Source organism: Asterias rubens, chromosome 7 (assembly GCF_902459465.1).
Source record: "Asterias rubens chromosome 7, eAstRub1.3, whole genome shotgun sequence".
In the NCBI taxonomy this organism is placed as follows: domain Eukaryota; kingdom Metazoa; phylum Echinodermata; class Asteroidea; order Forcipulatida; family Asteriidae; genus Asterias; species Asterias rubens.
Genome location: NC_047068.1, coordinates 2,509,041 through 2,527,003, shown reverse-complemented (window position 1 = coordinate 2,527,003; position 17,963 = coordinate 2,509,041). Strand labels below are relative to the sequence as shown.

At 38.8% G+C, this 17,963-nt stretch overlaps 1 protein-coding gene across 2 annotated transcripts in view; it reads right to left on the bottom strand.

Moving 5' to 3' along the window:
* Positions 1 to 17,963, bottom strand: part of LOC117293064 (chitobiosyldiphosphodolichol beta-mannosyltransferase-like) — a 60,584-nt gene that overhangs the window by 24,689 nt on the left and 17,932 nt on the right. For both annotated transcript variants that reach the window (XM_033775275.1, XM_033775276.1), the window contains exons 5-7: positions 13,226 to 13,385; positions 8,675 to 8,864; positions 6,851 to 7,021 (exon numbers count right to left, since the gene is read on the bottom strand). In XM_033775275.1, the coding sequence (XP_033631166.1) occupies positions 6,851 to 7,021; positions 8,675 to 8,864; positions 13,226 to 13,385 (521 nt within the window). The remainder of the gene's footprint in view (positions 1 to 6,850; positions 7,022 to 8,674; positions 8,865 to 13,225; positions 13,386 to 17,963) is intronic.

The following is a 17,963-nucleotide window of genomic DNA, read 5'->3' as shown; positions in this document are numbered from 1 at the left end:
TTAAAGGAAAGAATCACAGCGCTTACGTAATCATGGAATTGTGCTTACGTTAAGCGTATTTAACAGCTTAGCAGGGAATGTGTTCTTGAGCGTCATAATTCGCAACAACAAAATTGAAACAGTTAATTAATTGTTCTCAACTCCTGCGAAACTTTCACTGCGAAAACAACAGTGACTTAAAAATTGGATTTGCATTCGCAGGATAATACCCGTGGTTTACTTACGTACAAAAGTAGGCCGGGGCGACTAGTGTGCTTTAGTGTTAAAGTCGCGACTACAAATTATTATTTGAGTCGCGACTACTTTTTTTCTCTACTCCGTTATAACCGTGATCAAACGTTGACTACAAAAGTTGTCCCGACTACCTGTCTGGTGAAACACCGAGTTGTGTTGCTTCTTACTATTCGCAACATACATAATGTTGTGCTTGCAACACATTGCGGCACAAGTCTTGAGAATCCGTAATTTATCTCGACAAATGTCGTAGTTGGGTTTGAGGTGCGACTAGTCGAGTTAGTAAATTTCACTAGTCACCCAGGCCTATCATGATGGGAACTTGCTTAATAAGGTTTATCACAAATTGCAAAATTTCAAGAGAGGGCGCTGTTGAACCCACACAAAGGTATAGGCGTGGCGTGCGCGAGTCGTAGAAACTGCATAGAAACCGCCCCGTATGCATTGCGGTTCTGAATCGCGATAAACCTTATGAAAAATCTTGTGCGAATGGGCCCAATGTCATGCTCTGCTCTGGAAGCAAAGATTCAGTGCTTAGCAGAATCAGTGAATTCTGCTTAGCAGGGATTTCGTTTGTTTATGTGCTTCCAAGCTCGCACATTTTATTCCGCGCTTGCACATTAAGCAGAAAATGGTGATCGTAGGTGCAGAGTTTGGTGGTTAAGAGTTCAGTAAAATCCACTCATACTAGATCAAACATCAAACCACCAACCAAATACAAGGATTTTATCCTTAAGTAGTTTGTCACATGGCAATGGACTCTAAAAAAACTGGCATGAACTCAAGAAACCAACCAAATCAAACAATCCTGAGTCAAATACAAGTGTTTACATTATTCAACAGGGACCACTCACGAGTGACTGTGAAAATCCTTGCAGCACCATATCTCAAGAAGTACAGGACCAATTTTTACACTGTCTGTAGTTAAAAACTCCTTGGGGCATGAAAATTAGTTTTGAAAAACTGTGACCTCAAGTTGACCTCTACTTCTGGGTCAACCGGAAGTGGGACCATACATTGTATCTCAAGAGTTACACAACCGATTTAAAAAATTCTTCAGTTATAGACTCCTTAGGTCTTAAAATTTGTTGGGAAAAACCGTGACCTCATTTTGACCTCTTCTTCCGGGTCAACCAGAAGTGGGACCATATCTCAAGTACTATTCAATCGATTTTCAAACTTTTTTCAGTTTTAGACCCCTTAGGTGTTAAAAATTAACTTTGAAAAACTGTGACCTCAAGTTGACCTCTTCTTCCGGGTCAACCAGAAGTGGGACCATATCTCAAGAAGTACACGGCCCATTTTTAGACTGTTTCCAGTTTTAGACCCCTTAAATCACCCATAGTATAACATTTCTTCCCCTAATTATTCGCAAGTCTAAGAATGTCATTGAATACTTCTGTAAATTTATAACATGGAACATCTGGTGGTTTATACACAACTTCGATAATGATGTTAGATGTAGTTGAGTTTTCAACTTCAATAAAGCATGTTTCAATTGACAGAGTATCAGTAGAACATAAATCTGATCTTATTGTATAATTATATTCTTCTTTGATGTAAAGAGCCACTCCACCACCTCGTTTATTCTGTCGGCAGAAACCCTCCATAGAATAACATGGAATTTTAATGAGTGGGTCATTTATATCTTTTAACCAAGTCTCTGTTATACCAATAACTGAAAACGAATCACCAGTAAGTTCGAGATACTGATGTATATTAGAAATATTTTTTTTTAGGCTTCGTGCACTGATGTGTAACAGTTTCATATCTCTATTGAATTTAAATTTATCAAGAAACTGATCCTGGTCGTAATAATTACAGGTTGTAGCATGGGGAATCAAATTGATGTCAGGATCTATACAGGATTGAAAATCAAATGAGATATCCCCGTCTTGTTCAGGCATCATGAAGATATACAATTGATAACGTAATTCCTGTTAGATACAAAGAGTAATCGTAAAATATATGTCTGGTCTCGTAGCTGTCGCACACAAATACAAACATAATAGTAACAAACAAAACAATACAATTTAATAGTTGATTTGGCTGCATCTTGAAGATGAGTAGTCTTTCCTCAAGATGGAGTCCTGTCCCGTAAGCGACCGGTGGGACTAACTTGAACGTAGTTGACCGTAAGATCTAGAAGTTAGAACGGATCCGCGTCTCCAAGACGAAAGACTTTGAACGCACCGCTGTGGAGCTTGTACATGATGGTTGCAGGAACTGAGTGGGGGATAAAGGCAAAGTGGACCCTACTGTCACTTCTTATCTTTTGAAGGTGTTCTTCCTTCAGCTCTTGGCGTGCCTTCCTGACTCCTGATGTTACATCATCGGACATATAGATATTGGAGCCTTTGAATGGGTTGTTCTTGAGTGTCTTTGGTGCTTGCTTGAGGAGGTATTGTCTATCTACAAAGCGAAGCAGTTTGCAATGAATGGGTCTGGGTCTGGCGTTGTTATGGCGATTGTTGCCTAGATTATTGTTTGTTGGCGACCGATGTGTTGGTGTGCGATGGGCCCGTTCAATGTGGATATCATGGCCGTCTTCCAAGTGCATATGGGTCGCCCAGGAAATTTTCGCACCATTAGAGACTCCTTGGGCATTGGAGATTAGCCTTAGGTTACCGTGACCCCATGTCGACCTCTACTTCCAGGTCAACCGGAAGTGGCACCATAACTCAAGACACTATTCAACATTTTCAAACTTTTTTTCAGTTATAGACTCCTTGGTCATTTAAGCACATAATCCAAGCAAAAGAACACGGAACAGCTTTGTGTTTGTTCACAAACACCTAATGTCTAGTTATTTTTATATTTTTACAATTTACCCTCTTATTTCGGCCCTTGATAATACTTTTTTTTTCGTCAACAACCATTTTGATTCATGGCTTCATAATTTAAGCATCGATAATGATAAAACTTCTTCTGCAAAATAATGTTTGATCGGTCAGCAAGGCACATTGGGAAATAGGGTCCAATTACTTACAACCAACTCGATGCCGTCAACTCGCCGTCAACTCGCCGTCAACTCCTCCAAAATAAATTTAAAACCCACAAAAGATGCATACAACTATTAAGTATTAGCCCAAAGAGATTTTTCATAAGTTTTAAGTTCCATCTCAGTTTAAAAATTGAGTTTTTTTCTTGTGAAAAGATCATCTCTAAGCTACAACGCTGTCCAATCCGCCATCTTGCATTTTGAGAGGGCTTGCATGACATCGACAACAGAGGGCGCTTTCCTGCATTTGGATTAGTCTTGGCCAAGGCGTCAGTTATTAGCACTGCATGTGTGGTATCCACTTCACTTTACATGTATGTTAATTGAAAGCTAATTGAAAGTCTTGGGTCAAGACTAGTCTAGCCCATCTGCGTATCGATTGAGTTAAAGAGTTGATAGCACAAGGGAGTAGACGGTGAGTTGACAGCAAATAGTAGAACCAGTGCATGCGGACGATCGCGGCCACACTAAATATAGCGCAAATCAAGACATGTCAAACCATTTTACAAACTTTAAAACATGGATTTTACCGCCGTACCCCTCAATTATTGCGACAAGGAACCATTGTTTTACTCTAAGATCCAACTAGACTTGTTTTCAGATGTTCACCAGTAATTTTGTAACTTAAACAAAAATAAAATTGGGAAAGTTGAGAAATCGGGACAGTCACGATTTTTATGGTCTTCAAAACTCAGAAACCAGGACTGTCCCGGGAAAACCGGGACAGTTGGCAGGTATGTGACTGGAACACGTCGGACCGGTTGAAAGTATGAATGTAATCAGAAATACGTGATGAAACTACCCGTCAAAGATATTTTAAGTTTGCAACCAGTCTGTAGTTTTTGAACATCTCCTTGTCCAGGTTTGGTTTCTTGACGGAAACCTTACATGGAACAAGCATGTAGCTATGTTTTGGCAGGTAAAGTTTCTAAAAACAGTGGCGTTATTAATAGATTGAAGTTTGTTCTACCTACAAGTATTCTTTTACCAATATATATAGTTCTCTCATCTTGTCGTATTTAAACTATGCAATAATTAGTTGGGGTAGCTTAACAATTACACAATGCAAAAATCTCACTCTCCTACAAATGAAAGCTGTTCGAATCATTAGTAAAACTGGATGATGGATCACACAACGCCACTACAATTTCGGTATCACTGGAACTGCTTTGAAGTGGTTTACTTCATATCTGGAAAATCGCACCCAAAATGTAAAAATTTACGTGTCCTTCTCATCCAACACTACACCACGTTTTGGCGTCCCTCAGGGGTCCGTGCTCGGTCCAGTGTTATTTTCCTTGTACTTTTCACCTGTTGCGAACATTGCTCGTAACCACGGTCTGTCCGTTCAGCTTTACGCGGATGACGCACTTGAAACTATATCTGCCATTTGTCTCCACGGACGCAAACACTGCAGTTGCTCGTACAGAAGCGTGTCGTGCCGAAGTTACGGAATGGATGGTCGCAAACAAACTTCAACTCAATAGCGACAAGACAGTCATCCTCTTGCTGAACTCCCAAAGTCAACATCGTCACAACACCATTCACAGCATCCTGACTGATGGCCATGTCATTCCTTGTAGCAACACAGCTAGAAACCTTGGTGTCATCTTTGACACAGGCATGCAACTGCCCGATGAAAAAAAAAGAGGAAACTTTTCGAGACCCACAATGGTACCCTAAAAAGTGTTGAGCTTTTTTATGCTCTTAGGATCAATCTTAGCATGTATGACAAAGACAAAGTGAAGTGTTTTATACAACTAAAATAACATGGAAAAACACCTTGCCTATGTATGCACCGTAATTCTAAGGTGGCAAAGCATCGGGAGTTGATTAATAGTTAGTTTTCCTCAACTTAATCAACTCCCGATGCTTTGCCGCCTTACAATGTTCGGTGAGAGCCACTTGTTCCCGCTTGCCGTCTTGCACATCACACAATATGCCATTCCTGGCTTGTCCACTTTCCGGACGGTTTCGGAGAGCAGTTTACCGTCTACGTCTTATTTTTCCAACCAGAACCACTTCCAGGTATTTTTTACTCTTTTATCTATGGCTTTAATTTGGCCAGGTACCACTCGGTCCCCCTCTAAAATATCTTTTCTTTTGGATGTCATTTTGACGGACGTTTGAAGATGCGACTGTTTCGTAGCGCAATGTGAGACTCGCACACAGCAGCAGTACACATGTACGTTTGGTAACTAACTCACACACACATACATACATGTACAATACGTGTATACTATTGCAAAATAGCGGGACCAGACGAAGACATGACCTTAGACTCATTTCAAGGCTGTATAATAACTTGGTTTAGCACACAACTCGCCTGCGCCACGGGGTGCGTTCCACTGTTCCACATTTTTCGACCGTACACACGGCTATTAATGACCGCACGCAGTGTGTAAACGTATGCATTGCTTGCTGTGGGCTTTAGATTGACCATGCAGTAGAATGGATTGCGTGCCGCGGCAGAGGCCAGACCATGCGTTACTATGCATTGTTGTAAATTGTCTTAAGATCGCGCTAACCGCGGAATGTTTTTCTTAGCGCTAATCAGTTTTTAAAAAACGCGGAATTCCGCGGAAACGCGGAAGAGTTGCATGCCTGTTGACAGGCACATGAACTTCACAACCAACGTCAAAAACTCATCCCGCATCGCCATGTACCACTTTAAGAACATAAACCACATCCGCTCATTGCTCTCTGACAAAACAGCAGAGCAACTCATTCACGCACTTGTAACGCCTCGGCTCGACTACTGCAACTCACTCTTATATGGACTTCCAGCTTCCACCTTGCATCACCTTCAGAGAATCCAGAACATTGCAGCTCGTATCCTAACACGCTCAAAAAAGTGAGCATATCACCCCGGTTCTTCAAACATTACACTGGCTCCCTGTTCAGCAACGCATCATCTTCAAACTCCTTTGCACAACATACTGTTGTATGACAGAGACTTCATCCCCGTTGTACTTGCAGAGGCTTCTCCTGCCGTATAAGCCTGTTCGCCAGCTAAGGTCCAGTGATGCCAACTTGCTTGCCGTTCCACCTTCCAGGTTGAAAACCTATGGGGATAGAAGTTTCTCGGTTGCAGCCCCCCCGCCTGTGGAACGACTTGCCTCTCACCCTTAGATCACAACCTGACATTTCTTCATTCAAATCCAATCTCAAAACTTACATGTACCTCTTCAGTCAAGCCTACCATTAATTTTTTCCCTTTGTCATATTTTAGCGCAGTGAATAGTTTTCTAGATACCCGCGCTTTATAAGATTTATTATTATTATTATTATTACTGTTTGGAGCCTTGAATGTCCTTAAACTTGATGATTTGTACAATTTTAATTAGGTGAATTCATGTATATAAATATAAAAGGGCTCTTTGCCTAATGAATTTAATGACCTTTTTACACTGTGTTCGGCAATCCATACTTATTCAACTCGTGCAGTTTCCAAAGGTGATTTGTATACAAAATTTCACCAAACAATGTTTAAAATAAAAAACTGTGGCTTGTGGTACCCTATGCTGGAATAACCTCAACTCTGATATTAAATAATAAACCTGTTAAAAGAAGTGTTTAGATTTGAACATTTAATTGCTTCAATAAAATCCTTACCTAGAAGCATAGCATAATCTTCAGCAGTCAGCCACGGTGTGCAGAACTGTACCTGCTGGAGTGCCATTTTAGCAATGATATCTTGATAATACTCCTTCTGTGGTCCTTTGCCAGTAATAGCACACACTATTCTTGGTAGTTTCTTTCCACTCTTGAAGGCCGCTTCATACACTAGACATTCAACAAAAATATGGATTTTTTCCAAGTGTTGGTGCTTTAGTAAAAAATATTTCAGCAATTATAATAAAACAAAACAACATTGAGTTTACTCAATAGGTGTTAAAGGGACACGTTGCCTTGGATCGGTCGAGTTGGTCTTTGAAAAGCGTTTGGAACCGTTTGTTATCAAATGCATATGGTTCGAAAGATGTTTTAAAAGTAGAATACAATAATCCACACAAACATGCCTCGAAATTGCACGGTTTTCCTTATACCTCGTCGACTAACACGGTCGGCCATTTATGGGAGTCGAATTTTTGACTCCCATTAATGGCCGACCGTGTTAGTTCGAAAAGTAAAAAGAAAACCACGCAATTTCGAGGCAAATTTGTGTGGATCATTGTATTCTACTTTTAAAAGATTTGTCTAACCATATGCATTTTATAACAAACGGTTACAAATGCTTTTTATAGACCAACTCGACCGATCCAAGGCAACGTGTCCCTTTAAGAGTGTTTTCAGGTTTGGGAGTCTGAGGGCACTGTCAAAATAAACTGCATTTCTTTTACCAATGTGGTATCCCCAACACAGAAATGTGCTTGGGGTATCTGAACAACAGATGGTATGCTGACCATGTACATGTACTTCTCTGGAGTTAAAAACAGCTTATCTGTTATATATAGTCGACCCTGGATGCCAGTGACGATTATCCCCTATTGGTTTTGAACACGGTTCTCCAGCTTTGGCATTTCCACACCAAATAGCCGCCACTGAGGTCACGATTCCTTTGTCGCGCGGGCTTGTTTGACCCCACGTTTTTCAGAAATTTGGCTTGGAGCGTTCTGGAGAAAAACCCATTTTTACCATTTTTAACGTGAGGTAAGAGACTCGTTATATTTTTTATGTTTCCTGGATGGACTGCAGCTGTTAGAAAACTGTAATATCTATATATTTGAGATCATCCTTTATGGCTGTTTAACTATAATTGCTTCTCTCCACCCAGGGGTAAATGGGTATCTGTGAGGTCAGAGATGGTTCTTGTGGTTGGTTTAGCTATAGTGCGCTACATATTTGGCGGCACAGGCTGTAAACTCCCAAGGGAGCTGAGATGGTTTAAGGAACGAAATGGCCCATTGATCAGGGTAATAATGTTGGTAGAGCTTTGAGACATGGTGTATAAAGCGCTTTATAAAAACCAAATATTATTTTATTATTATTACAAAATTATTATTAATAGTTTAAGAACTATAAAAAGGTTACATGCTAAAAACAGGAAAGTCAGAACAAAAAAACAATTTAATTGGCAGAAATCTAGGAAATACCATAACCCATATGAACATATATAAGTTGACATTGTCCACCCATCCTAAACCAAGTTATATTGGATTGACTGTACCTCATACTTCTCTATCATTGAGCTTGGGAAACGCCAATTATTATTGATGTGGGTTTGCCACATGTAGTGCTACACCTGTGTGGTAGTTCTTTGACTGATTTGTAAAGCACAAGTTTAGTAGACTGTTAAACATGTGACCGTCTACGACTCTTGGTAAACAGCAACCCCCCAAAAAACTATCTGGCTGGTGATGGTGAATGGAACAGTGACAATTGAGCTCTTGATCATAAATATGTATAAGGTATAGTAATGCTCTTTGACAAACTTACTTTCTAATGCAGACAGAAGAATGGAGAAATCTTCATCCTGTGTCCAGCTTGTACTGCTTACAATCAATACGGGCCGATTCTCCATTTTTATTATGTCTCCAGACACGGTCTCTTGGGTTAATGCAGTGGTGTTTTTTATGTGCTTGGATGAATCAAACACTGTGTAATCAACAGCCAACTTTCTAAAAAGCTGAAATTGAAAGTACATGTACATGTCTCATTCATATGTTTGTTTTAAAGGTTATCATACACCTATATCCATAATAATCCGGGTCTCCAAGTTTTGCACAGTTTCAAGGTTATTCAGAGGGTGCAACTTTTCAAAAACCTCCCCCCCCAAAAAAAAAAAAGTTTTTGTACTTAGTGTGTAAGATTGATATATGTCGATTTAAATGATTACACTGGCAAATATGACCGAAAATACTCATAATTTGTCTTTATTCCTCATGTCAATGTCAAGATTAAGCCTGGGGGACAAGTGCGACTAGTGTCAAAGTCACGAAAATTGATTGCTGTGTTTAGTATCGCGACTTCTGCTTTTTAAATACTTGGTTAATCACAACACAATGATTACATAACAAAATATGGTCGCAATCACGTACAGTATACACTATGCTACATGTGGCAATTATGCACTTGGGGGTGGTTCTTGATTAACTACATGTACCAATGGCCGCGTCCTGCATTGGAATAAAACTATTCTATGCAGGATCAAACTACAGCTCTATGGGAATGTGTTGCATGCTTTCCCAGTTTACATGGCGTCCGCTGCATGCCAAATAAGATTTTTTTACGTATTATGCAATATTTGTTAACTTTTTTGTGATGGCTAGTTTCATTGTTTTGTTTAAGATTGGTGTTTGTTTTAAATTAAAATAATTTGTAGTTCATTTTCTGATGTAACTGTTCTGATTTCATCTCAATATTGAGTTTCAACGGCTTTGATTTTCAAGGCTTACATTATTCAAAGAAGAGTTTTAGAACACTGCTCACACTGACTTGATAGTTGGTCTCAGCAGGGTTGTAACTAGAAAGCTTTGAGTGCGGGCTAATTTATAATAAAAGCAGAGCATAGTAAGAAGAGCGAGCATATCGTTTCAGGACGTGGGGTCCAGGGGCCGCATAAGCTTATAGATTCACTGATTGACAATGGATTTGTAGGGTTTTCCTCATAAATTATGTACTTTTGTAAGGCATTTTTAAGTATAGAAATCTGCTATTTTCAACTTCATGACGGTCAGGTAAAGTATACATTGTTCTGTTTGTAGTGAGTGCAACAATGTTTTTAAGGGCAAGGCCACTTTGGCCTTGGAGCAAGCTAAAGTTTTGGAGGGCATAAGATAGGACATCAATGCCTGAAATGTCAACTGTAAGCCAGCACATGTCAACACACTTTCTACATGTTCTAGGTTGGGTGACAAAACCAGAGAGACAGTACGCGCACACCACTTGTCTTCTGAGTGAAACAAGAGTGTTTCAAATTGGAACAATGTAACAATTGCAGAGGATAAAACAGGGGTTACAGGATAATCTCAATATTTTAACTGTTACCTTTTTTTGGCCAAATAGACATCGTAGATACTGGTTTATAACCATTTTACGCTGAAAATTTGCATTTAGTATTAATAAATTTTAAATCAAGTAAAAAATTCACCTCTCAGCGCAGCTTTTTCAGCCGAGAGTCAAAAACTGCTTATAATGACGTCATTGGAGTAATTTCCCAATAGGGTTTGTGCACAGTTCTCCAGCTTTGGCCCATTGAGGACGCTATTTTCAATATCAAATAGCCGCCGATGACTTCACAAGTCATTTGTCGCGCGGGTTTGTTTGACCTCATGTTTTTCAGAACTTTGGCTTGAAGTGCTTCAGAGAGTTTTTTGTTTACCACGTTTTAATGCGGGGGTAATGAGACTCGTTATACTTTGTTTCTGTTTCCTATGGACTCCATCTATTACAAAAATGTAATAAATAATATTACAGAGCATCCTGTAGCCGCCCTTTAAAATTTGTATCTTAAGAGTGTCAATCATTCTTCCAGGTCTGGCCTGGATATTGTCTTGGACCTTGGGACTAATAGAGAGGTTTCGCAAGCGTGCGTTTACAGAAACGGATGATAACCGTATCCGTTCATGTCAGCTGCGTGTTGGATTTTGTTTCGCAAACTATCTACCTCCATGGTATGTTTCACTTGAGTGCGCTCGCATTCGTCATGAGTGTTTTTCTGACAAACATGACCGATAGAGACCCCGTGTTTTATACACTGCAATTTGTAGAGTGTTATGGCCGAGTGGTTATGAGCATCGAATTCAAGTTCTGGTGCTAAGTCACCGGAGTGTGGGTTCCAACCCCGGTCATGACACTTGTGTCCTTGCGAGGGTAGAGGTTGATATTGTGAACAAAAAAGCCTTTGGAGCAATATAAACTGTTGCCCAGGCATACTCCAAAGGGAGCTGAGAAACATTAAAAGGGATGTTTTTGGCCCTATGAACAAGGCACAATAAAGCCCATTGATACGGTAATTGTGAAATGCGCTATATAAGAACTGGTTATTATTACTATTATTATTATTTCTCACCGTTTTGCTTGCAAATGACTAACAATTGTCTAGCTAATCAAGCACGATACCATATCAAGCACGATACCAGTGAAAGCAATTCCGTGGGACATGTGTTTGATGATCTGGGACAAAAATAAAACTAAACACGTTTATCAACGACGTGTATGAGCTCCCGTATCCATTGCTAACGTGTGTATATGCAAAATACGATAGTCGCGGATACGGGTCATGTGAACACACAAAGTGTTGACGTATCAGTATCTGATCTGTATCCGTATGCTTGCGAAACCTCTCTATTATTTAATTATTTCAACTGTTGTTGGCTTTGTTTTGGTGGAAAGGTTGTATGTTTGTAAGCGTTGACAACTCGGGGAAAAAGCACAGTAATTAGCTGGGGAGGTAATCTTCTGCTCAGTAAACAATTTTGCTGCATTTTGGGCTGGTTGATAAGATGTTCATTTAGTCTGTGAGGGAGTCAGCAAAGCTAGTGCTGGTTATACACAATCATCGAGGCTACAACTTGGTCTTTTTCAGGACACTGTAATATATTGTCACCATATCCTGTTTGAAAGGATATATTTAGCTCAAATTTCACACACAGGCTTTTATGTGTATTTAGTCACTTATCATTAAAAGGTTTAGTATGTTTGTGAACAAAGTTCACTGAACAAAGGAAGAAGACAAACAGAAAACAAAAAAACCAATAGATAATTACGTGACCTGCTCTATCCAATTGAGAAATATCAAGTAAATTTCATTCTTGGGTGTCAAATTACACGTAATGAAACTCTACTCTATGGAACGGTTCACATATCAATAATAATAATAATAATTTAAAAATAATTTACAGGGTTTACAGAAGGTAATAATGGTGAAAGACTTCTCTTGAAATATTAATCCATGAAATGCTTTACTTTTTGAGAAAGCGATAAAACAATATCAATTCTCGATATCGAGAATTACAGGGTTTTTTTTAAACACATGTCATGACAAGGGCAAACATGCGGAAACAAGGGTGGGTTTTCCTGTTAAGTTCTCCCGACTCCGATGACCGATTGAGCCTAAATTTTCACAGGTTTGTTATTTTATAAGTTGTGATACACAAAGTTTGGGCCTTGGACAATACTGTTTACCGAAAGTGTGCATTGGCTTTAAAGGGTAGTGACGAGTTCTTTAACAGCCCTTTAAAAACAACAAGGTCGTTGCCGTGTGATAAAGGCTCGAGCCCAAGGCAACAATCTCGCAACGTTTTAAACCGACGTTTAAGAATGAGTCACTACTCTTTTATTCCCATTACATAAATGCCCTTTTGTTAAAAAAATACAATTATAGACACTTTGACAATTGAAAATTTGAGGTTTGAAGTATTTTTTTCAAAAAGTTTGTGAAGAATCTGTTTGATGCGCGTGGGTTGTGTGTACGCGCGCGTGCTTAGAAACAGATTAGGCACGTGCGCTTACAAATAGATTACGCGCTGTTACTAATAGCTAGATGAATTGCGCGTTCAGCGTGATAATATTGGTGTACGCGTGCGCCCGACACGCGGAAGCCATCCGATTATTCATTTTTCATTTTTCCCTATGTAGAAAAATTAGCTGCTCTTACATAACATACACCAAATTGTCACAAACAATAAGAAAATGGCACCCTAAAAGGAGTTGCCTAGGAACAATACAACCCACAGAAACATTTCTAAAGAAAGTGACGATAGAGGATCTAGGTACCCCAGGTGTGATTGTTAGAGATCAGATTTGATGAATGCCAAAGTTCCTCAACAAATTGCTACACCTGGGACTGCTCTGATGTTATAAATTCAGAGGTTTACAGATTCTATGCATCACCAGAAATACAAAACTAAAAGTTTTGACAAAATGTGGACTATTTCTTCATCACTTATGATGGCTGCTTTCAAGAAACTTCAAGGCTCAAGTAGATTTTTAAGAAAATCCTGAAATCCTGAAAAAAAGCTGACAAATGACATGCCTGGATCTTACCTTGTGCTGAGACTCCACAGGCGTCTGATGGAACACCTTTGGAGGTCTGTCATAGAGGGTCAATGGTCTTTTCAGTCCCCACTTCTTTACCAAATCCTCTCTCATTGCAACCGTTACACAGAGATGGCTATCACCCATCCCACCAAACAAACCTTCAAACCTTAGACATAAGCATAAAGAAACATCAAATAACATGTCCGACTACAGGTATTGATATTGAGTTTTGTCTAAAATTAAATGGGCAACTGCATTTATTGAAAAACCTTTTCAAATGTATTATAGAAGGTACAGAGGACATGCAAAGAATGACGACAGCAAGATTTACACAATGGCCCAATTGAAGGTGGAATGATTTCAATTTAAATGATAAATAAAAACAAATATGTCTGTTACCTAGACATTGATGTCGACATTATTAAATTGTAGGACAATGAAGTTCAAACACAGTTTCAGTTTAAGGCATATGTTTTTTATATTGACCATTTGTACGTCTGAAAGCTATTTTGTTTATTTTAGTTGTACATTAATTTATAAACTACATAAGAGGTGCCTGGCATGATATCATACACAATTTTGACAGCACATGCCTTTCAACTAAATCAAGGTACATGTAGAAGATTTTGAGTCCCTAACATCAGCACCTAAGTTGTAAGCTTGAAAGTTTACCTTTGACAAGAGACGTATCCCCTAAATCGCCTGCAAAGCGTCTTTCAGATGATTTAAAACGGAAATACTTCCTTCTGACTCTAGTTTTGGAAACTAAATCAACTTTAATGTTCAAATGTTTGATGTGAATTAGCTGTTTCAGACCAGCTCAGTGAAAGTGGTATAGTTTTCATTCAAGATTTTTTTCTTCTCACAATTTCATTCTCCATGCCTAAATGCAAATCTCCACATCGCATCAACTTCTTACGTATATTAGTCTAGACATTTCAAAAGTGGCTCTAGTTAAGAGAGTAAGCATCATTTTTGAGAAAAAAAAGTTAGTAACCCATCCAACTCACCTAATTTTGGGGTGCTGAATAAAATAAATTGGGATACCGAGCCATATTTTGAGATTAAAGATGTCTAATCGACAAACTAAACAAAAACAATTAAAACCATAAATTATATGCAAAACATCTGTATAATTTGTAAATCGATGTTTCTGAAAAAATATCATTTAACATTACGTGTACTTGGCCATGTATAGGGATAACTAGATCCAAGTTATTTATGTGAAGGCACTCATTAAGGTGCTTTTTTGTCAGCAAAGACTGAGTGCGAAAATCCAGCATCAATTGGAAGTTTTTCAGTTTGATTACAAAATATATACCATAGCCTAATTAACCCAATGTACAGTACAGAAACTATATTGTATTAGTTAATTGGGCTCTCATCCCTGTGCTTTAAGATTCATTTCTATAAGAGAAAATCAAGAATTAATAGTACACAACACATTGCAATTTAATTGAATAATGCCTTAGTAATAATAATAATAAATACAAATTCTTATTTAGCGCACTTCACAATAACCATATCAATGCGCTTCACATTTAATGCCCTGCTCTGAGGGCCAAACACATTCCTTTTTTAACGTTTCTAAACTCCCTGGGGAGTATACAGCCCTGAGCTGCCTGTAAGGCGCTTGTGGCTTTTCATACACAACTAGCGCGCGGCACCCCGCTAGATGATGAAAATCCTGTACTCAAATATTTCGAAATGTAATGTGGGTGAGGGTGTTATCCGCCTCTCTTAATATTTATGCATGACGTCATAATGCTAACCCAAAATGAAGCTATGGTTCACGTCCGCCACTACTTGCAGTGGCTACGCCCATTGCCCCGTTTTGGGTTAGACGACGTACCTTAATGCATACACATTAAGAGAGGCGTATTCGGAAGGACATAGGTTATAATAACTTTGTATATAATTGGATTGGGAATTTTATTTAAAATGATTCAGGATTTTAAGCTCTAAGATTCTACACTTTTATTGTTTGGGTTGTTTTTCTTTGATTCTTTATTTGTGTTTATCTCCTTTTCTCTGTGTCTCCAAAAACAAATTATATCAGTGTTTTGCCATTTGTTTCTCTTTATCCATGCCCTTAACACTAATTTTATGTATTTGGCTTGTTTGTTTGTTGATGTTTGGTCTATAGTTTTGGTAATTCCCCATAAGGGAGCGACTTATTGATATAATGTATGTTTCTTTATATCGATGTTAAAGTTTAATTGTGGATGTTATGTTGTAGGCCCATATTATTGTAGTTTTTTTGTTATCTTTTTTTGTTGGTGTGTTTGTATCTTCATTTCGTTCTTTTAGATTTGTAAATTGTTGATTGGTGTAACAAAAATGGTAGTGTTACAGGGGTGTGGGTGTCCCAAGATAGTTGTTCAATTGTGTATTACCTTTTTGGTCTTATATAATGCTAAAGATTGAAGATTGGGGATTGAACAATGAAGTATATTACAACAAATGATATAAATATAAAGAGGACATTATGAGGTCTTGTCAATCTATCCTGGATGAAGACAAAGTAGGCTAAACGCATTATCCGCATAAATGGATTATTTTGTGCCCGACTTTTGAGCATAGTTTTAATTCAATGGGCTATGTCATTGTATTAATTTTACTATCTCAACTGCACTGAGTATTTCCTCGCTAAGCCGAATTTACCTAGTCTACTAAAAAATATAACACACGTACTGCTATAATTACACACTTATTTTCCTGTACTAAGCGCATTGGGTATAATTCACGTGTACGCGGATAATAGTCAAGTGTCGTAACATTGGCGACTAATCGGGAGATCTTTGTGGAAGAGCCAAACAGACAAAAACATTTTTCTAACCTGATAAATTTGGCATCAGTGGTATTTTGGTTCCCTTCTCAACAAATCATAGGTACCTCCATGAACAAATCCATAGTCACCGTCAATAGCCGCGCCGAGTTACTCGACCAAATTGGCTGGGTAAAAGACTGGTACATAATTTCATCCTCAACAATAATCATGGGTACTAAATAGTAGAGGAGGTTTTCGACTAAAAAGGCTTGAAAAGTCACAGCTAATATCCGCACAGTTTATCCGACTGAAAAGGGAAGAAAGTAAACAGCTGATAAAAAAAAAACGAACGGGTTGGCAGTCCGCAGATTCAATCGTGTTGAACAGATAGTAGCGAAAAAGTTCATCAATAATATATCTGCAAAACTTTATTAAAAATAAACACATTGAATCTTGGTTGCTTTGTTGAATTATTTGTTGCTTTGTTAAAATAACACTACGCAATTTTAGAATCTTGGGCCCTTTACTTATTCATCCCGATTTATCGAGCGTCACGTCCCACGATACATAGCGTTGTTACAGCACTAAATAAAGGAAGTTTTCGGAACATGTGTGTCACAAATCTAATCTATCTACTTTTTTTTTAACCACCGCTGTTTTTTTTTTTGTTTTTTTTTTAGTTTATTCTCATCTGAGTTTGTCATGTAAACTTTCTGGTCAATAGGCTGCACGTTATGGGAGCACTAAACGTGAACGTGAACGTCAAAAAAGTGTATTGTTTATTCTGAGACCTGACCGAGACACTGCTTTAACCAATTTTGTGAATGGACTTATTCAAAAGGAAACTTAATGTCGTTTTGCTTCACAACTTTGACCAAATTCAAAGTTCTTTTGTACAGCTTCAAAACAGCCTTTGACGTACGTGTATAAGTTTCACAAACTTCCGTGATGGGGTCAACTCTGAAACTGTACCTCCATGAACAGACCGTATTCCAAAACGGTATTCATGTACTCATTTGAGTTGACTGGCAAAACTTATACGAAAAGAATCAGATTGTATACACTCCCTTCTTGTAAATAATTTGTTCTAAAGATAGTGTCCATAGTTTAAAAATAGTGAGAAACGTTCTATGTTGCAATTTCTGTAAGGAGATTTGTTGGAAGTCCGAGGTAGCCACTCGCACTTTCAACCTAAAAGTGATCCCACGGCGACCTCCTTCACCAAGCAACAGGTGGCCTGTCTCAAACCCAGACAACACACCACTCACAATACACTGACCAGAATGTAAGGAGAGGTTGGGCTCGATCTCTATGATTTCACATGCTTACTTTATTTATGTAAGCCCCCAACCCCAAAATGTTATCAATTGTAAAGTTCCCTTAGACACCTTACAGGCTCCTTCCAACCTATAGCCCTATGGTATTTTACCCAATGTTTCCAAATTATAAAGCTTTCGTTTGATCCCATCCTTGTCCATTTCTCATGCCGCTTGGAAGTGTTTATAAATATTCTCCGTTGAATCTTTTCAACAAATGAGTCACCTGTCAGAAAGATTTCTAGGAAGTCTGGTAACAATATCGACCAGTGGTTGACACATGGTCGCCTGCGAAACATCAATCTGTGAGTTACTTCATTCATTCAATGCAAATTCGTGAGATTTGTTTCAGTTTTGTCCTGGCACCCAGCCTCTTCGACCCTGCGCGGCACTGAGTGAACCAATCCGGAGAACCATCTGCGAAACACTGTCCAATGAGTCACATGTCAGAAAGATTTCTAGGAAGTCTGGTAACAACATAGACCAGTGGTTGACACACGATCGCCGCCCAAACTTCCTCCAATCAGATGACTCGTAAGTGGGAGTTTGGGTCAGGGTTTTGTAGACTTGCAACCCGACGTCTGAAAAGACACAAACATGTTGAATTCCACACACAACCGTGTTGATTTCCACAAGGATGCCATGCCACTGGACCTTC